The following is a 21,451-nucleotide window of genomic DNA, read 5'->3' as shown; positions in this document are numbered from 1 at the left end:
TTCACCACTATGTGTACTTTTGTGCAAAGCTTACTTTATAAACATTAATACGTAGTAAACAGTATTTCCTGGAAATGCTGTCTTGTGCTGTCCCAAAGAGTATTTACTAAGCACATGTGGCTATTGAGCACTAGAAATATGGTTAATGAAACTGAGGGATTGAATTTTTAATTTCATTTATTTTTAATTAACATTTAAAACTGAACATTGCTTCAGTTATTGGAAAATTCAGCGTGTCTGGAAGAAAAGTATGTGAATCTATTTTTGTAACTAAATTTAAGAAATCTAAATTTTATGAAATCAATTTCCAATTGAGATTAAGCAATTAAGAATAAAGTATGTAAGTGTAAAGTACATACTGGATTTCTAAGATTTGTATAAAAATATAAATTATCTCAGTTTTTATATTGATTACATGTTGAAATTATGGATTTCAATTATCAAATATTTGGGATATATGAGGTTAAATAAAATATGTCACTAAAATCAATTTCATCTACTTGTTTTTGCTTTTTAATTGTGGCTCATAGAAAACTATAAACCTCCTAGCTTATTTAAAAGTATGGCTTTTAAAAGTAATTAGTATGGCTAATTACAGAGTTAGCTTATGTTGGACAGCAGAGCCTCTAACACTGAAATAGTTACTCAACTAATCAAAACAAATGTAACAAAGTTTCCACATAAAGGCTTACAAAGTTTCCACTTAAAGTTTTTGAGTGAGTTGAGAGGAAATACAAATGTCAAATTGATGTTTTTAAAAGGTAAGTGTGTAACATGCTGAAGCTGGATTGGAATTTAGGGCGAGTGGATGGAGTATTGGGTAAAATGGGAGGCCACTGCAGTAAACCAGGCAACAAAGTGATGATACTGATTCAGGCTAGAATGGAGGTTGGTGAGATGAAGAGAGGGTACATCTGAGAGACACATAGGCGATAAAACTGACATGGTTTAAAAGTTGTCAGTTTCTTGGGGCGTCTGGGTGGCTCTGACGGTTAAGCGTCCGATTTCGGCTCAGGTCATGATCTCACGGTTCGTGGGTTCCAGCCCCGCAATGGGCTCTGTGCTGACAGCCAGCTCAGAGCCTGGAGCTTGCTTCAGGTTCTTTATCTCCCTCTCTCTTTGACCCTCCCCTGCTCACGCTCTTTCTCTCTCTCTCTCTCTCAGAAATAAATGACATTAAAAAATAAAAATAGCCAGATTCTTATCTGATTGAATGAAAACATTGATTACAGACTATTAATCATATTCTACAATGAAAACAGTAATTAAAACGTATTTGAGTTCTATAATATTCTACAGTAAAAACAGTAATTAAAACGTATTTAATTGAATTCTATAATGTAATCAAAACAGACTACAGGTTTAATCACATTCTTCAACAACTTTATTAAAATCACTAATCTAGCAGATTCTTATATGCTTCCAAGAACCGAAAACACACACACACACACACACACACACACACACACAGAGTACAGAACTGTCATAATGGTTACAGAATTCATTGGAATATTTTTATTTAAACTGATCACAAAGGTCGCACAGGTACGACTTGCACCTAATATCTGCCAAAGGAGGAGGCCCTGATAGGGCTGAGGAATTCATGATTGAATTATTCACAGCAATCGTGAGAAGAAAAGATCCGCCAAGTCTGGAGCATGGAGGCGGAGTCCGGCTCGGACAGTATTGCTAGAATTGGCCGGAGGTCTCACGTCAGTCAGTCGCCAGGCCCCGAAATCGCGCCTCATTCGTCGTCCCGCCCAACGCCGGGCGGGGCGGCTACGCCTTCGGCGCTTTTATTCACGCAGCCCCAGTGCGGGTCTGATTCGGAAGCCGCAAACCTACAGAGGGGCTGGCATGCTAACGAAAACCTCGGTGCTGTCATCTCAAAGTCAAGGAAACGTCGTCAAGGAAACATCCGAGCCACAGACTGAGCCTGTCGTCTGACAGGCCCTCCTGCGGGGAATGCTTCCGGGGCAGGGGGCGGGGCTGCCGGAAGTGGTCCGACGCCGTCTGCTGTTCGTTGTTTAAGCGGCTGACGGGAAGGAGAAGCAGAGGCTCCGGCGGAGCCGCGGGGCGGCAGTCACGACCTGAGCCCGGACGGCCGCTAGCCTCCGGACGAGCCAGAAGCCAGGAGTACCGGCTGCGGAGCGGAGGGGCGAGACGCCCGCTCACCTTCTGTTCTCATCATGTCGCGGGGCTCCATCGAGATTCCCCTCCGGGACACTGACGAGGTAAGTGTCGCGTATGGGGGAGGGTGGGGACCGTGAACTTGGACGGTCTCCTCCTCTCCCCTTCTCTCGACTTCGTCTCCCAAGCGAGAGCACCTTCTCCCCCAGGAGCCCAGGTCGAAATCCCGGCCGAAGCCCCAGTCACCTCCTCCCCCAGGTTCTGCACCTTCGCAGGCTGGGAACATCACGTCCCCGCAGCCTGGGGGCCACCCCGAGGAGTAATTGAAAGTTCCTTTCCTACCTGTTTGTTTGTCACAGTACTCTGCTCTCTTCCCAATTCTCGGGGGCAGGGATGAGTGTGCCAGTAAATTGCAAGGCACCTCACAGATAAAAGAGGTGGGCGCTGATGTTGCCGTGATCTCTCTGCTGCTCAAACTATCTTTCCCAGAAAATACATCGGATGTCGCCCTTTATCCCTTAGAAACTCGCGTCTGTCATGGTGCACTGTGTCCGCCACACACGGCTCCATCAGCGAAATAGAGACCCGGAGATATAGCCTCCACTGTGCACAGAGAGAATTTAACCTTCTCTCCCTTCCCACGCCTCACCATGGGTAGCCTGTAGCTTGTCTGAGTAAAGCTCTCAGCATTGATACCCCGTATATACATCTCATACTAGTACTTTTGTTCGATTGGGATACAATATTGAGATATAATTCACTTAATGTAAAATCCAGTGGTTTTTGATAGCATTCACAAAGTTGTGTAACCATCACCACTCTCTAATTCCAGAACATTTACCTACTGTTAATTTTTGTGCCCACTTTCAGGAGTGTCTGTGACACGCAGATGCTGTCTTCCTGATTAATGTGTACAGGGGGATTCAACTTTGCATTGCTTCTGGATTATTCTTCTCAAGTTGTCAGACGTAATAGCATCAGAGTCTCTGGGGTGCTTTTCTCTTTTCTACCCTCTGCCTGCATTGTATGTTAAGTAGGGTTTTGTTTTGTTATTCTTGAGCAGGCAAAGCTTTTGTAATGTTTTATAGTTCTAGTGATTTGAAGACAACTAGCAGTATTTCTTTGCTTCTCTGTGTGTGCTTTTACCTTAATATTACCATATGACCTACTTGACATGATGCTTTGAACACTTCTTAACATATAGTTGCTCAGCCCTATTGAAAGTAAACACAAGCCCTATGTGTATCCATACTGATGTATATTCTGAAAAGCAACAAAGAAGAAATGTGAATTTAAGGAAGAAATAAAAGTTAAAATCTACATTTTGTGTTTTAGGTCATTGAACTTGACTTCGATCAGTTACCAGAGGGAGATGAAGTTATCAGTATTCTGAAACAGGAACACACACAACTGCACATATGGATTGCTTTGGCGGTCAGTGTTCACATAACAAAATATTTTTTATATGTTGACTGGGAAAAACCTATGATTTGTATTTCCAGATACAGTAATAGCAAGCTTGGGAGCATGATAAATTGTACCATGTGTATGGAAGTTAATTGTATTACCATTTTTAGAACAAGAATGCCATAGGCGCCTGGGTGGCTCAGTCAGTTAGGCATCCAGCTTCTGCTCAGGTCATGATCTCACGGTTTGTGGGTTCCAGCCCTGTGTCAGGCTCTGAGCTCACAGCTCAGAGCCTGGAGCCTGCTTCAGATTCTGTGTCTCCCTTTTTCTCTTACCCTCCCCTGCTCATACTGTCTGTCTCTCTCAGAAATAAACAAAACATTAAAAAAAAAAAAAAAAAAGAACAAGAAGGCCAGTTTCCCAAGTGGCTTATGGTTTGTAGATAATCTGAAAAAAAAGATGCTACCATGTAAACATTACTTAACGTTGTTGTTCATAACAATAAAACATTCCCCATAAAATACTCTAGAAGGTGATTAGACTCCAGACTCACTCACAGAAGCTCTTTCTGGTAAAGTTTATCTCATTCTTGTTTTTTGTCAAATTTGATTCTTTCCATAACATAAACCCTCCTGGAAATTCTCGGGAGAATCACTTCAGAGAGCTTAAAATTCTAACATCCTTCACTCTCCCCAGCACGGACTGCCTAATGTTTCCTTTTTATGAGAAAATCATAGTAGATTATTCTGGTAATGTAATACAGCATATACTTCAATCATTTTTGCTAAGCAAGTGTGCCGCAGGTCACTTTCATGTAAAGATACATAGGAGGCACCTTATATTATCCTGAAAGGTAGAAGTAGATCTAGAATTGAACTAGTGCTCAAACTTAACTGTAAAGAATTTCTTAGATAATAGGTATACGGAGAAATACTTATAGTGACAATAGTGCCTTTCTGAAGTGTTGTTTTCCTAGTCTGTAGAGAACAAGCCGTTAATACTTGTCACATAGGTTTTAAAGTCAGAATGGAATTTATATTTTCTGTAGTATAATGCCTTCTTTAGCAGCACTTACAGAAAAAAAAATGGAAAATTGAAGTATTAGCATGGCACCTGTGGTAAAATTGATGAAACATTGTGGAGTGTAGGGAGTTACAAAGAAAAGAGTGTAGGCTTTGGGATTAGAAAGGCCTTTGTTCACATTCCCACTTGGCTACTAACTAGCTGTGTGACCTTAGACAAGTGATCTACCCTCTGAGTGTGTTTTCTCATCTATAATGTGGGGATGTTAGTATTCACTTTAAGGGTGATTGTAGTAGATTAGATTATAGCAGATTGTGTAGATTAAAGATGAGTATGTAAAGCTTCTTCTGTAGTCTGTGGCCCATAGTAAGTGTTAATAAATGATGGATATTCTTTTTAGTATTAATAAATGAAACAGATGCCCAAGGAAATTATTCAGCAGGCCCAAAGTCATGGATAAGTTTGATAGATCTAGAACCAGACCCTAAGTTTTCTGTTTAGAATTCTATATCCCTGTCCCCCTCATTATTGCTTTTTCTCTTGGGCTCTGATTTAGTTTGAAATCAACTATTGCTAGGGAAGTAGTAATTTGGAAACATAGTGATTATCACTTTTAAAACAGTGTTATTAAGGCATAATTCACCTATAATAAACTGCACATATTTGACATGTACCAGTTGAGAAGTTTTAGTATATTTCACCCCTGTGAAATCATCACCACAATCAAGAAAATGAATATATCCATCACTCCCTAAAACCTTCCTCCAAACTCTTCCCCACCCCCATGGTGCTTAGCTTACCCCTGATCTGCTTTTTGTTGCTAAAGATTGCATGTTTTAGAGCTTAATACAAATGGAATATGTATTACATATTTAATTACATACATAATTACAAATTACAATATGTATTCTTTTTGGTCTGTCTTCTCTCAGCATAATCATCTTGAGATTTATCCACATTGAGGCATGGATCAGTAGTTCTTCACTTTTTTCTGCTGAACAGCAGGCATTATACAGATTACCACTACCTGTTTGTCCATTCACCTGTTGATCAATAATCAGGTTGTTTCCCGTTCTTGGCTATCACAGACAGAGCTACTGTAAATGTTTATGTGCATCTTTTTATATGGACATATGCTTTAATAATTCTAATCTGAATCTTTACCTTTTAGCTGGAATATTACAAGCAAGGAAAAACAGAAGAGTTTGTAAAGTTGTTGGAAGCAGCACGTATAGATGGCAATTTGGACTATAGAGACCATGAGAAAGACCAGATGACCTGCTTGGATACGTTGGCAGCCTATTATGTACAACAGGCTCGGAAGGAAAAGAATAAGGACAATAAGAAAGATCTTATTACACAGGCAACCCTATTGTATACCATGGCTGATAAAATTATTATGTATGATCAGGTAAAATACGATTTCTTTGAATTTATGAAAGGGAAAAAATACTACATGAAATAAAATGTGTGTGATAGACAACAGATTTTTTTAAAAGAATTTTCTTAAAATAATGTTGATAATAAACAGTCAAAAGAATTCCTTGTTAAAATGGGAATTTCTTTGGTTGTTGTACTATTGAAGTAATGTGGGCAAATTTAGCATATATAAAACTTATCCATATGTTGAGTCAGTAATTCCATCATCTCCAGGTGAATTTCAGGCATATTTTAAGGAGTCTGACTTTTCTTTTCATCATTGTTCCTGGCACAGAAGACTTGCATTTCTGGATAATTTCTTGATTTGTAATTAAGAATTGCTTATTGGTAGTTTAAATACATAGTCAATAGAGGAACTTGTGTGATACTCCACTTCCTTCCGATATGGATTTAATTTTATTGTTGCATGTTCATGGTAAAATATGGTTAGTCTTTGGTAAAGACAAGTCTAAGGTGATGTATTACTTTTTCAGAACCATTTGTTAGGAAGAGCCTGCTTCTGCCTGCTGGAAGGTGACAAAATGGATCAGGCTGATGCACAGTTTCATTTTGTACTCAACCAGTCTCCAAATAATATTCCAGCCCTTCTTGGTAAGTCATTTCTGGCAATCATCTTAGGAAACTATTTTTCATCATATGCCTGAAATATATTTCTTTGGACTGGACATCAGTGTAGAAGAGCTGTACCTTATAAAAACGATCTGCAGGGCGCCTAGGTGGCTAAGTCAGTTAAGCATCTGACTTCGTTCAGGTTATGACCTCAGGGTTGGTGGGTTATTGAGTTCGAGTCCCGCATCTGGTGAGCTCAAGCCCCACTTCCAGTGAAAACAAGCCCCACTTCGAGTTAAAAAAAAAAAGCAGTCCCCACTTTGGGTGAGCCCCACTTCTCTCTCTCTCCTCTTTCTCTGTCTATCCCTCTCCCCCTCTATTCCTCAGCTCACTTGTGCCCTCCTTGTCTCTAAATAAATAAATAAAATCTACAGTAATCTCTGATAGATCATTGTTTCTTTTGAAGTTACATAAATAGAAGCTATGCCAGTTAAGAATAATCTGTAATCCACTTCTAAAGAGTCAATAAGTAATTTCTGTTTGGACAACTGTCAGCCATTTTACTTATTGTTTTATAATATTTAATAGGACTTTTATTTATAAGCATGCATTTATATATTCTTGTGGAAAACAGGTTTTTAACATGAAATCATTTCACCATATTCAAATATTTCTTATTCAGAGATGTATTTGATTTAGGTGACTTCATGTAGAGCATATGAGGCTTGTGTTTTTTAATCAACTCATGTTAATCTTTAAAAATCATTTAGGTAAAGCTTGTATTTCATTCAACAAGAAGGATTACAGAGGAGCTCTTGCTTACTATAAGAAAGCATTGCGTACTAATCCAGGATGCCCAGGTAAGGGAAAAACTTTAAGGCTAATCTGTGTATGATCCAAGTGAAAATATTGAGAATTTGACAGTTGCCTATGAAGTTAGTTGTGAAAAGATGCCATAGCATTGTTGAAAGAATTGAAATTTTTAAAACATGTTGTGTTCAATCCAAAAGCTGAATAGCAGACCATTTTATAATCTTTTTGCCCATATACTATTTTTCTATCAAAAATCACAGTCATTTGGCAAATCTTTGAGAATCAACTATGTGCCAGTCCTTGTTCTAGACCCTATGAATGCAGCAATGAACCAAAGAAGCAAAAATCCTTGCTCCCATTGAATTCATTTTCCAGTGGGAAAAATAAAATGAGTAAAATATAAACTATGTAAGATATTGGTAAAAGGAAAGTAAAGCAGAAGAGGTATATGAGAAAAATTGGGGGTTTGCTTAGACAATATGATCAGGAAAATGTGTCACCGAAACAGTAACATTTAAGTAAAGACCTTAAAATAAGCATGTAGATTATACGGGAGAAGATTATTCCCAGAGAGAGGAAATAGGAGGTACAAAGGCCCTGAGGAAAGAATGGGCCTAGCAGGTTTTAAGAACAGTGAGGAAGCTAGTGTGTCTGGAATCAAGAGGGAAAATGAGAAGGAAAAGTAGTAAGAACTTAGTCAAAGATATAACCAGGGACCAGTCATGTAAGACATCATAGATTATTTTAAGGACTTCAGCTTTTACTCTGACAGACATAGGAAGCCATTGGAGGGCTTTGGGCAAAGGAGTAAATAACATGAGCTGACTTAAATGTAAAGGGTCATTTGGAGCTTCTGGGTTGAAGAGTGGGGCAGGGGGCCAAGGATAGAAATAGGGAGAGAGCTGTTGCAGTCATGTAAGTCAGATCCAAATGATCAAGTCAGTCAGGGATGATTATGGCTTGCACTCGGGTGGCAATAGCAGAGGTATAAGTGATTGGATTTTATGTATATTTTAAAGGACGAACTGACAGAGTAGATACGATGTATGAGCAAACTGACAGAGTAAGTGTGATGTATGAGCCAAAGGAGGAATCAAAGGTAACTCCTTTGCATAAGCAATTGTAAGAGTGGAATTACATTTTACTACATCTGGAAAATAGTTCAAGAGGAATTATTTTTCTACATGAAAATTTAAAAATACCTTTTAGACATACAAGTGGAGAGGTCAAGAGGGTTGTAGCTCAGGAAAGAGATCTGAGCTGAAATAATTAATATGGAAGTCATCAACATAGAGATAGGGTATAAAGCCATGAAACTACCAGGTTACCAGGGGAGTGAGTTTAGATAGAAAAGCGGTCCAAGGATGGAGTTCTAGGGCACTCTGGCATTGTAGAGGTTAGGGAAATGAGGACAATCCAACAAAGGAGACTGAGAAGGAGCAGCCAGAGGCATAGGAGAAAAAGAGGGAAAATGCAGTGTCCTTGAAGTCCAGTGTAAAATGTCTCCAGGACAGGATATCAGACAGCATCACATTCTATTGTTAGGTCAAGTAAAATAGGGACTGAGAGTCAATCATTGAAATCAGCAGCATACTAATCATTAGTGACCTTGATAAAAGCAATTTTACTGGAATGGTAGGGGGAGATCCTTGTTGGAATGCATTTAAGAAGATAATGGAAAAGGAAAGTTATTAGAGGCAGCACCTGTAGATAGATCTGTCAAGGAGTTTTGTTATCAGGGGAAGAATAGGAGTGGGTTGACAGTTGGAAAGGGAAATGGAATCAAGAGAAGATCTTTTTAAGATGGGAGAATGTATATGGATGGAATGATCTGATAGAGAAAATTTGATAATGCAGGAAAAATAGGAGAGGGTTGCTGGAGCAGTGTCCTTAAATAGATGAGAAGGGGTGAGGTCTCATGACTGACCAGTGGAGAGGTTGGCCCTTGGAGTTTTGGCATGGCCTTGAAATTGAGTAGCACGTATAAGCATAGCTCTAAAGGGAATGACAGTATGTGCATTTAGTCAGGCATCTAGTCAAAGATGATATTGAAGTCCTTAATAAAGCTTTTTGCTCTCTGTTTAAATATTGCTGTTCAGAAATTAGGTACTGGAGGTGCCTGGGTGGCTCAGTTGGTTGAGCGTCCGACTTCAGCTCAGGTCATGATCTCATGGTTTGTGGGTGTGAGTCCTGCATCGGGCTCTGTGCTGACAGCTAGCTCAGAGCTTGGAGCCTGTCTTCAGATTCTGTGTCTCCCTCTCTCTCTGACCCTCCCCTGCTCATGCTGTCTCTCTCTCAAAAATAAATAAAACGTTAAAAAGAAATTAGGTACTGCAGGTAGAGTGTAGCCAGGAGTGGTGGAAGACAAGAAAAGTACCAGTATGGTAGGTGTTCTATTTATGGTGAGAAAGGAGAAGAGCATTATGGTATAATATCCATTGAAATAAAGTTTGTGATAGAGCAAAAGATTTTATAGTATCAATATATTGAGGTTAATTTTGGAATTTTGCAACTCATAGAGAATGTTTAAATATTTTGTTTAATTTGAACCCCAAAATGCCCTAGTTTGATAGACCAAATGACTGTTTTTTTAGCGGAGGTTCGTTTAGGAATGGGCCATTGCTTCGTGAAACTTAACAAACTGGAGAAAGCTCGTCTGGCATTCAGCAGAGCCCTGGAACTCAACTCTAAATGCGTGGGAGCATTGGTTGGACTGGCTGTACTAGAACTCAACAATAAAGAGGTATGTGAGTGAAAAAATTATTTCCTGACTGATTTGTCAGACTCATTGTTCCTTATCTAAAACTCTTGAGGCGAAAGTGTTTTAAAGGTCAGAATTGCAGATGATAGGTTATTGGGATTCCTGGGTGGCTCAGTCAGTTAAGCATCCAACGCTTGGTTTCAGCTCAAGTCATGATCTCACAGTTTGTGAGTTCAAGCCCTGCATGAGCTTTGTGCTGACGGCATGAAGCCTGCTTGAGATTCTCTGTCTCCTCTCTCTTCTTCCATCCCCCCTTTCTTTCTCAAATTAAATAACAATTAATAAAAAGATTGCATGTAATAGAAATGTACTATGATTCCTGGACTGCATAATGTATAACATCCAGGTATTGGGACATCACCCCAAATGCAAACATGTATTTCTATGTCACAATGAGTGACTTCACACTAATAAGATAACCTCACAATTCAGGTAAAGTTTTGCCACCAAGTGAGTTTGCTCCAAGATTACAAAACAACTTGTTTTTTAAGAAGTTTCTGGATTTCAGAATTTCAGATGAGGAATTGTAGGTTGTATATGAGTTTGGAATGATTTTAATTGCGAGTAACAAAAAGCATACTGCAGTGACTTAAACATGAGAGGTTTTTATCATCCACTAAACCAGCTATCTAAGGTCTTGGATCTGGCACCTCAGCATCATTAAACCCAGAGTTTTACATCTTTCTGTCATTAGTATGTGGATTTTCCTCCTCATGCCTGTCACCTCATAGTTGCAAGATAGCTGCTACATCTCCAGGCATCTCATTATTTCCGCAGCCTTATATGGAAGGAGGAAAGGGAAAGGATAAACTGCTTTCTATCTCCATCATGCTTTCTCTTGTGTATAATTGTCCCTACAGGGTTCTCAGGGTTTCTCAGCTTCAGCACTATTGACATATGGGGCTTGATAGTTTTCTGTTGTGGGAAATTATCCTACACATTGATAGGCTGTTCAGCAGCATCCCTGACCTCTGCCCACCAAATGCTAGCACATCTGCCCTGTGCTAATGAAAAGATGACATCACCCCTAGTTTAGAAGTGCCTGGACCAATCCCCAGAGAAGGGAAATAGATTATCTTGACTGTTTTAGATCAATCATTGTTCATCCCCTGAGGTTTGAGAAGAGGAAGAGGAAACTTTCCTTCCTGAAATTAAAAGATCTCCAGAGGCTGCAAAGTCTGGCCTCTGTTAAAAGAGTAAGGAGGGTGTACAGGCTGTTGGGTAATCCACAAACATCTGCCACACCAAGAAGGCAGCTAGAATCTATAAAACTAAAGGTGGCTTTTTGTGAGGGAAGTTCTAACAATTTAACTCACTATGTGAAAATTTTTTATCCCTGTTGAATGTTAACTAAAATAAGAGCTATATTTTGGTGTCTGAACTTAGATTTATATAACCTATTTTTTCAGACTATAAAGAAAACTCTGAAAAACTGCTGATTAAGTAATGGTCCTGTTGTCATCATTTTTTCTTTTAGGCCGATTCCATCAAAAATGGTGTCCAGCTTCTTTCCAGAGCCTATACTATTGATCCTAGCAACCCCATGGTATTGAACCACTTGGCAAATCACTTTTTCTTCAAAAAGGTAAGAGAAGTCAATTTATTAAAGTTGTTTGCTCTTAAATCCTGCTTAGTTTTTCAGTTCTGCAGTTGATACTTTATTTTTTTTAACTTGGAAAAAAATTGAAAATGTCAGGAGGTTTTTTTAAAATTAAAGTTTGTATTAGTTAATTGGGGGTGGGTATGTTTGTTCATTCATTCACTCATTTAATATTTATTGACCATTTATACTGTACCTAACCCTGCAATAAGGATGTGGAGATGAATAAGATAGAGTTTCTGTACTCAGGGGTTCAGTTTCATAGAAAATGTAGACATGTAAAAAAATGTAAATAGAGAAATAAAGGTCTCTACCCTGCTGCAGTAGAGAAACGAAAGAGAAAGTAATCAAGTGGTTAAGGAGGTTTTCACCAAGAAGGAAAAGCTCTTGAACTAGGTTTTTAAGAGGAAGTCTTTAGTTAGTTGAAAGGGGAAAGGCACAGATCTGTGAAATATGCTCATTAGTTTAGTAAAAGGTGGCATATGGTGGGCTCATGACAGACAGTGTATTGGATCCAGATGGTGGGACACTTGTGTGATATAAGGAATTAGGACCTACTTCTGTAGGTAACCAAGGAGTCATTGAAGTTTTTGTTTGTTTTTGCATATTGATCAAGATGTAATTTTTATTTTTATTGTTATTATTTAAAAAAAAATTTTTTTTAATGTATTTCTGTGAGAGAGAGACATCATGAGCAGGGGAGGGTCAGAGAGAGAGGGAGACACAGAATCTGAAACAGGCTCCAGGCTCTGAGCTGGCAGTCAGCACAGAGCCCGACACAGGGCTTGAACCCACGGACCATGAGATCATGATCTGAGCCAAGGTTGTACGCTTAACCAACTGAGCCACACAGGCTCCCAAGATGTAATTTTTAAAGTTGCTACTAATTCTGTAGAAGCAATGGTATTTTAAATTTTTTGAATACTAAAATCCACTATTTCATCGACAGAGTTGTTATACAGTGTATGAAAGGTTATGTGCCATATGGAAACCAGGTACTAAATTATACTAAGAACCTAAAACTAGTTAAATAGCAATTTAGGTAAAAGTTCACAAAACAATTAATCCTTATTTATAATAGGTACTATATCACTGTTATTATTGCCATTAACATGCAAGTAATGTTATCTTTTTTAAATGTTTATTTACTTGGAGAGAGAGAGAGAGAGAGAGAGAGAGAATGAATCCCAAGTAGTGTCTGCCCTATCAGCACAGAACCCAACATGGGGCTCAATGTCACTAACTGTGAGATCATGACCTGCGCCAAAATCAAGAGTTAGACACTGAGCCAACTGAGCCATGCAGGTGCCCCCCCAAGTACTGTTAAAAATGCGTTCACTGGGGGCTCTCAGTTGGATAAGATACGACTTTGGCTCGGGTCATGATCTCATGGTTCATGGGTTTGAGCCCCATGCCAAACTCTGTGCTGACAGCTCAGAGCCTGTTTCTGATTCTGTGTATCCCTCTTTCGTGCGTGCGCACTCTTCCCCTCTCCTGTTTGTACTCTGTCTCTCTGTCTCAAAAACAAATATTAAAAAAATTTTTTTAAATGCATTCTATGGGGGTACCTGGCGGCTCAGTCAGAAGAACGTGCTACTCTTGATCTCAGGGTCATGAGTGTGAGCCCCCCGTGGGGTGTATAGATTACTTAAATAAGATTTTTCAAAAAATGCATTCCATGAATTTGCATAATAGTCACAATATTCCTATGAGATAGTTGATATTATCCCCATTTTGTGGATGAATAATTGAGGCAGAGGTAATAACCTAAGGTCACACAGCTATTAACCATAATGCTGTACTTCCTCTGGCTATAGAAGCATACTCCCCATTCATAATAAATTATTACTTAAGCTTTATGCTCTATTATAGTACGAAAAACCAACTATTTAGGGAGGAGATGGAAATGTATCTTATAAGTACTTGAAGTGTTACTGTTTCAAATAAAACAGTTACACAAGTTTGGCTCTTACTGAAAAAAACAAAGAACTGATAATCCTAAATATTTGAGTACATATTTAATAATCATTACTCACAGCTGTTAGGACAGCATCTTTGACCCAAATGAAAATTATTCTATTTCCAATTCTTGGGGTGCCTGGGTGGCTCAATCAGTTAAGCGTCCAGCTTCTGCTCAAGTCATGATCTTGCAGTTTGTGAGTTTGAGCCCGGTGTCGGGCTTTGTGCTGACAGCTTAGAGCCTGGAGCTTGCTTCAGATTCTGTCTTCCTCTTTCTCTGCCCCTCCCCCACTCACACTCTGTCTCTCTCTCTCTCTCAAAAATAAACATTAAAAAAAATTAAATTTTCGGTGCTAGTCATCCCTCCATTGCTGAAAATAAAGTCTTTCTTTTTAACATGATCAGAATATGTAGAATCTTTTAGATTGTGTACTTGAAATATGTAAATCAAGCTATTTGAGTGTTACTGAACACCTGATATGCGATCGGCATTGAGGTCTTCTTGCACTGAATATATGTCCTAAAGGCTTACAGAGCATGTTTACATACGTTTTCTTGATTTGTCATGACAGTAACCCTAGGAGATAGGCAGGATATTTCTATTTCTCTTTCTATAGATAATAAGAAAATTGAGGGACACCTACGTGGCTCATTTGGTTGAGCGTCTGACTTCTGCTTAGGTTATGATCTCATGATTCTTGAGTTCGAGCCCCATGTTGGGCTCTGTACAGACAGCTTAAAGCCTGGAGCCTGCTTCAGATCTGTGTCCCCTTCTCTCTCTCTGCCCCTCCCCCCTTGTGCTCTCTCTGTCTCTCAAAAATAAGTAAACATTAAAAAAGACAGAAAGAAAGAAAATTGAGGCTCAGCAAAGTAACATCACTTGCCAAAATTCATTCATCTAGCAAATAGTACAGTTGAGATGTAGTATTTCAATTCTCTGCCCACCACCCTACGTTGCCTCCCCTATAGAGGAATCATTTAACCAGAAGTAGGGAGTGGTATTATTAATTAATATCCCAGACACTTCAGTAATTAACTATTAAAGTGGATTGAGAGATGGGAGGAGCCATGGTGACTCCTGGAGCAATTACCACAGACCTCCAGAAAGAACTGAGAACTCAGACTGGTTTTTTGATTGAAAAGAGAAGCAGCTAGAATGCAGAGTGGATTAAGGACAAAAATTGGGGCATGAGGGGAAATCAAAGAGATGTGAATGAGGACTTTAAAATGGAATGTAATCTTCAGTACGTTTTATGTTGAATTTCAAAGTAAAACCATTTTATTCCCTAAAAGGTGTGTCATGAGTCAAGGAGTAACAAAACTAGAAAAATTAAAGTATATTCCAAACCCAACATTTGACCTTTACCCTCATCCCAGGGACCAATATATAAATTTAGCTAAAGGGGCGCCTGGGTGGCTCAGTTGGTTAAGCATCCAACTTCAGCTCAGGCCATGATCTCACAGTCTGTGGGTTAGAGCCCCGCATTGGGCTTTGTGCTGACAGCTCAGAGCCTGGAGCCTGTTTCAGATTCTGTGTCTCCCTCTCTCTGCCCCTCCTCAGATCATGCTCTGTCTCTCTCTGTCTCAAAAATAAGTAAACGTTAAAAAAAGTTTTTTTAAATAAATTTAGCTAAAAGGCTGTGCAACATAAGTCAAAGTGTAGAGTTGGAATCATCTGGTTCATATTCAGCTATCACAATTATATAGTTATGTGGCTTTGGGCAAATAATTTCGCTAAATTTTAATTTCCTTACTTGTAAAACAGTAATACCTACTTTATAGGATTTGAGGAGTGGCATTTAGGATTAAATGTAATGTGCATATTAAATACTTATCTAATGGGAAACAGTTACTGTTAAAACTACAATTACATTATTATTCTTAATAAATAAAACAGCTAAAACTGTCCATTGACCAAACGGACTCTCTCCAGACCAGATTTAGAGTCAAATGGATAAAACATATCCTTATTAAACCCAGAAAGTTGTTTCCTATCCCCGATGTATAAACTTTGACTTCAAGATTTTCGGGAGATTAGCTCGGTAACACAAATGAAGTCGTAACCCATGTATTCAAATAGAGCTGAATTCAAATCTAGTCACTTAAGCTTGTTACCCTCATGTGTTAGAACATTTCTTTGGAGTTAGAAAAAAAATTGTATTCAGATTCTAGCTTTTCCACCTTAGACAACACACTTTATTTCTTTAAGCCTCCATGTTCCCATCAATAAACTGATGATAATGATACTCTTTGCAAGATTTTTGACTGAGCCTAGAACTGATGTAAGTATCATGTCTACTACAGTGCTTGGTATATAATGGTTCTTAATAAATTGTAACTGCTCCCTTTACTAGTAATAAGGGATTTAGCTTCTCTTAGGTTTTCATATCACAAAAGCAGATACTTCAAAAGATTGTGGCAGGATTAAGTGAAGTAAGAAATGTAATAGGTAGATGTTAAGTTCTAGGTAAATAATGGTAGTTCCCATCTTCTCTGAAGTTGTCAGTAAGGGGAATGAGAAAAATGATTTGTAGGTCTGGGTATAGCATAGTTATTGTTAATTCAGTGAACACATTTTAAAAATGAAAGTTGAGGAAGCCTTATGACTGAGACTGTTCGAGTTGTTTGAATTTAGTCATTTGGTTTCTGGGTCTCCTTGTTCAGGATTATAGTAAAGTCCAGCACCTGGCTCTCCATGCATTCCATAATACAGAAGTGGAGGCTATGCAAGCAGAAAGTTGCTATCAGCTGGCTAGATCATTCCACGTTCAGGTAAGGTCATTTCAAACCTTCTCCAAATAGCTAATTCTTTTGTTTTATAGTTTTTCAAGTCTTTTAAAAACTTTTGTACATTAAAAAGAAGACAGAGAAACTTTTGTACATACTGTTGGTCTTGTTTTATTTTCGTTTTTTAGGAAGATTATGACCAAGCTTTCCAGTACTACTACCAAGCCACACAGTTTGCCTCATCCTCTTTTGTGCTGCCATTTTTTGGTTTGGGACAAATGTATATATATCGAGGTGACAAAGAAAATGCATCTCAGTGCTTTGAGAAAGTTTTGAAAGCTTATCCTAATAATTATGAAACTATGAAAATTCTTGGCTCTCTATATGCTGCCTCAGAAGATCAAGAAAAACGAGATATTGCTAAGGTACATTTTGAAAAGATCTTAGCTATTCTCTGCCATCACTAGACTGTCATTCCTCATTCCTGTTATTGCTAGTAGAGATATGATGGAAGCGGTTTTGTTAGCCGAGCTTGTTCCCGTTGAAATAACAAACAGTTGACGTATTAAACAAGGTAGAGTGGCTACCGCTTTTTACTTTGGCAGCCTGTAGTTGCTTAATTAAGCCTGCTTTAGCTTAATAATCTCTTTTCTCCCAGGGCCATTTGAAGAAGGTCACGGAACAGTATCCTGATGACGTTGAAGCTTGGATTGAATTGGCGCAAATCTTAGAACAGACTGATATACAGGTATTTTAGCAGCACTTTTCTGTCTTGTACCTGATGTGTTTTTTGAAAGTGTGGTGTAGTGTTTCTCCCTTTCATTTTCACCTACACCATATTCTCTTCACCATGAAAATACAGGGTGCCCTTTCAGCCTATGGAACGGCTACACGGATCCTTCAGGAGAAAGTGCAGGCCGATGTCCCGCCAGAGATTCTGAATAATGTGGGTGCCCTCCATTTTAGACTTGGAAATCTAGGGGAGGCAAAGGTAGGAAAACAGAAATATTCACCTCTTACATACTGTCAGGTTGAATGCACACCTTTTTTAACAATGTAATTTTCTTTTCTTTACCATAGAAATATTTTTTGGCATCGTTGGATCGTGCAAAGGCAGAAGCTGAGCATGATGAACATTATTATAATGCCATTTCTGTTACAACATCATACAATTTAGCCAGGCTGTATGAGGCAATGTGTGAATTCCATGAAGCAGAAAAACTATATAAAAACATCTTACGGGAACATCCAAATTATGTTGACTGTAAGAATTGTAAACTTTTTTTCATGAATTAAAATTCCCAGGACAGCAGCAAAAATTTAGCCTGAAAAAAACTCTTTCTTAGAACCAACAGTAAAAAAAAAAATATGAAGGTCATAATGTCCCCTTTTCTTCAAGACAAATTTGTGGCCTTAAAAAAATAAAAAAGATGCAGATTCCCTTAAATTTATTCTAGAAACTAAAAGAAACGACTAAAAATGAGTGGGTCACATGGAGGAGGACACTTGTGGGGATGAGCACTGAGTGTTATGTGGAAACTAATTTGACAATAAACTATTTGTAAAAAAAAAAATAAATAAAAATGAGTGGGTCAGCTACCTTTATTAGACTTTGAATAATTCCTTGGCATATTTGGTGATGGATGTACTTTTCTGATGCTCCTGCTCTGGTTTCATATTCACATTTTTGCAGTGTTTATAATAGTGAGAAAGAGCACTGTTTTACTTCAAAGTAATTATTACTAAAATGTCCTACTTTGAGTCTTTACATCCTAGACATTGTAAAATTTGAAACGTTTTCTGTTTCTTTTTTTTAATGTTTATTTACTTTTGAGAGGGACAGAGACAGAGTGTGAGTGGGGGAGGGGCAGAGAGAGAGAGACACACAGAGTCTGAAGAAGGCTCCAGGCTCAGAGCTGTCAGCACAGAGCCTGATGTAGGGCTTGAACTCATGAACCGTGAGATCATGATCTGAGCCAAAGTCAGATGCTCAAAATGACTGAGCCACCCAGGTGCCAAATTCAGAAAGTTTTTAATTAAAAATAATTGGCAATACGTATTTCCCATAAAAGAACATAGAACTGTGATATTTTGACTCCTGTTAAATCAAGAGCTATTAACTTGGCCCCTGTCATGCTGTTATAGATACAAAAGTGATTTAAAATAAATAAGATTTTAGTTCAATGCCAGGCTGAATTTGAATTGGTTTGATAGGCAGTAGTAAGCCATTATTAGTTTTCTTGAGAAGAGCGACATTTTCTGGAGAAAATAACAACTTACATTTGTGCAGCACCTTTTTACTGTTCTTTAAGTGGAAGCCAAGAATTAGAGCCCAGGTTTTCTAACTAGGAATCAATCCCTAGTAGTCCATGCTTTCACTATTTTGCCTTATGACAAGCAGCTTTTTAAGAAAAAGTGACAGTGCTGTGCATCAGAGAGAAATGGGAAACAAAACAGCTCTGAGTTTTTAAATAACTTTGCTAGAGATAAGGGCTTGGACCAGGATGTGAGCACTGGAATAGAGTAGAAGAAATAAGTCTGAGGTTTCAAACAGTGAGACTTGATGGCAACAGAATTACTCTTTAACTTGTTAGATTATTAGTTTCATTGTTGCTCAGTTTTTTTCACCTATGGGATTTTTCTGTTCATTGTACGAATGTATTAACAAAAATCGATCGTTTCAAAAGCATGATTTTAAAATTATGATATCTAGGGGTCCCTGGGTGACTCAGTCGGGTAAGCGTCCAACTTTGGGTCAGGTCATGATCTCACGGTTCAGGGCTGTGGGTTCGAGCCCTGCATCGGGCTCTGTGCTGACAGCTAGCTCAGAGCCTGGAGCCTGCTTCAGATTCTGTGTCTCCCTCTCTCTCTGACCCTCCCCCGCTCACTCTCTCTCTTTCAAAATAAAAAAGACATTAAAAAAATTTAATAAAATTACAATCTCTTATAGCTAATATTTTAAACAAAAACTTTTGAATGTGTATTTTTAGGCTATCTGCGCCTAGGAGCCATGGCTAGAGATAAAGGAAATTTTTATGAGGCTTCAGATTGGTTTAAGGAAGCTCTTCAGATTAATCAGGTTGGTGGTATAAATTCTTAGGTTTGAAAAACAATTATTTCACCTTTTTCTCTCTAGATTTTCATTTTAATGGCTATCATATTCTAATATCTTGACATCACCCTATTTTTTTTGTTAAAGATACTTACATAACTTCTACAAGTTATGTAAACTTTTTGATTGTGAGCCACAGAAATAGATTTTACATCATAGTTGAGTATACACATGCGTGTATACAACAGCTAAAATGAAGGTTTTGCAAATCCTTATGTCCTGTTGCCATGTGCAGTACACTGGTAACCTTTCTATATTCCATTCTGTTGCATTTCTTATGCTGATAAATACACGCTAAAGTGATTTTACAATTCATTAATCCAACCCTACTCTCAATTTGTAAATGTGCCTTGTAAACCTCTTCAGTAATCAGCTGTTGTGGAAAGATGATTAATATTTCTGACTCCAAATTACAGATTTTGTTTCTTTTTCTTTGTGTGTTTCAGGACCATCCAGATGCTTGGTCTTTGATTGGCAATCTTCATTTAGCAAAACAAGAATGGGGTCCAGGACAGAAGAAATTTGAGAGGATATTAAAACAACCATCTACACAGAGCGACACTTACTCTATGCTGGCCCTTGGCAATGTCTGGCTCCAAACTTTGCATCAGCCCACCCGAGATCGAGAAAAGGTAATTTCTTTTTGTCTCTTTATTTTTTTTTTTTCATTTTGTGTCTTTAAAACAAAACTGACACTTGATTCCCATTTGAATTTTGTTTTATAATGTTTGTTTCTTTTTATAGGAAAAGCGTCATCAAGATCGTGCCCTGGCCATCTACAAACAAGTGCTCAGAAATGATGCAAAGAATCTGTATGCTGCTAATGGCATAGGTGATTATAAGACATGGGCATCTGTAGTGATTTGTGAAATGAATGCTTTCAGAGGAACATTTGTAGATCATAATTTCTCTCTAAATGTCATAAACATAGTTGTATTAAAATAGGGCTTTTAGTTGTTTATCTGGCTACAATTAGAAAATTCCTTTTTTTGGGGCGCCTGGGTGGCTTAGTCGGTTAAGCGTCCGACTTTTGCTTAGGTCATGATCTCGCGGTTCGTGGGTTTGAGCCCCGCGTCGGGCTCTGTGCTGACTGCCAGCTCAGAGCCTGGAGCCTGTTTCAGTCTGTGACTCCCTCTCTCTCTGACCCTCCCCTGCTCACGCTGTCTCTCTCTCTCTCCTAGAAATAAATAAAACATTAAAAAAAAAAAAAATTCCTTTTTGTTAATTAAAAAAATTTTTTTTAAATATTTAGTTATTTTTGAGAGAGCGACAGAGTGCAAATGAGAGAGGAACAGAGAGAGGGGGGGACACAGAATCCAAAGCAGGCTCCAGGCTCTGAGCTATCAGCTCAGAGCCCAACGTGGGGCTCAAACCCAGAACCATGAGATCATGACCTGAGCCGAAGTTGGATACTTAGCCGACTGAACTACACAGGTGCCCCTACAATTGGAAAATTCTTAAATGTTAACCCTTTTATAATTTTAGGAGCTGTTTTGGCCCACAAAGGATATTTTCGTGAAGCTCGTGATGTATTTGCCCAAGTAAGAGAAGCAACAGCAGATATCAGTGATGTGTGGTTGAACCTAGCACACATCTATGTGGAACAGAAGCAATATATCAGTGCCGTTCAGATGGTAATATCTTATCATTCAAGATATTTTTATATTGTGTTCATTGTTTTTTAAGTTTATTTACTTAGAGAACAAGCTGGGGCTGGGGAGAGAGAGGGAGAATCCCAAGCAGTCTCCACACTGCCCTCCCCCACATGGGGCTCAAACTCATGAACTGTGAGATCATGACCTGAGCTGAAATCTAGTCAGCCACTCAACTGACTGAGCCACCCAAGCGCCCCTACTGTGTTCATTATTGAGCAGATGTTTTCTTAACCATTCTGGCCCTGTCATGGAGCTGCAGCTATTTCTTATGATAC

At 38.6% G+C, this 21,451-nt stretch overlaps 1 protein-coding gene across 1 annotated transcript in view; it reads left to right on the top strand.

Annotated features, from left to right (window-relative positions):
* Positions 1–2,020: 2,020 nt before the first annotated feature.
* The window catches only part of CTR9 (CTR9 component of Paf1/RNA polymerase II complex), a 29,387-nt gene continuing 9,956 nt past the window's right edge, over positions 2,021–21,451 (top strand). The window contains exons 1-16 of the mRNA XM_077761199.1: positions 2,021–2,234; positions 3,466–3,564; positions 5,732–5,971; positions 6,474–6,591; positions 7,320–7,409; positions 9,957–10,105; positions 11,601–11,708; positions 16,347–16,454; positions 16,598–16,834; positions 17,068–17,157; positions 17,272–17,400; positions 17,490–17,673; positions 19,400–19,488; positions 19,968–20,153; positions 20,266–20,353; positions 21,007–21,155. Of these exons, the coding sequence (XP_077617325.1) occupies positions 2,190–2,234; positions 3,466–3,564; positions 5,732–5,971; positions 6,474–6,591; positions 7,320–7,409; positions 9,957–10,105; positions 11,601–11,708; positions 16,347–16,454; positions 16,598–16,834; positions 17,068–17,157; positions 17,272–17,400; positions 17,490–17,673; positions 19,400–19,488; positions 19,968–20,153; positions 20,266–20,353; positions 21,007–21,155 (2,109 nt within the window). The 5' untranslated portion in view covers positions 2,021–2,189. The remainder of the gene's footprint in view (positions 2,235–3,465; positions 3,565–5,731; positions 5,972–6,473; positions 6,592–7,319; positions 7,410–9,956; positions 10,106–11,600; positions 11,709–16,346; positions 16,455–16,597; positions 16,835–17,067; positions 17,158–17,271; positions 17,401–17,489; positions 17,674–19,399; positions 19,489–19,967; positions 20,154–20,265; positions 20,354–21,006; positions 21,156–21,451) is intronic.

The sequence above is a fragment of the Crocuta crocuta genome, unplaced genomic scaffold (genome assembly GCF_008692635.1).
Source record: "Crocuta crocuta isolate KB4526 unplaced genomic scaffold, BGI_CrCroc_1.0 scaffold233, whole genome shotgun sequence".
Classification (NCBI taxonomy): domain Eukaryota; kingdom Metazoa; phylum Chordata; class Mammalia; order Carnivora; family Hyaenidae; genus Crocuta; species Crocuta crocuta.
Note: the sequence above shows the minus strand (reverse complement) of the source record. Positions and strands in the feature narration are given on the sequence as shown.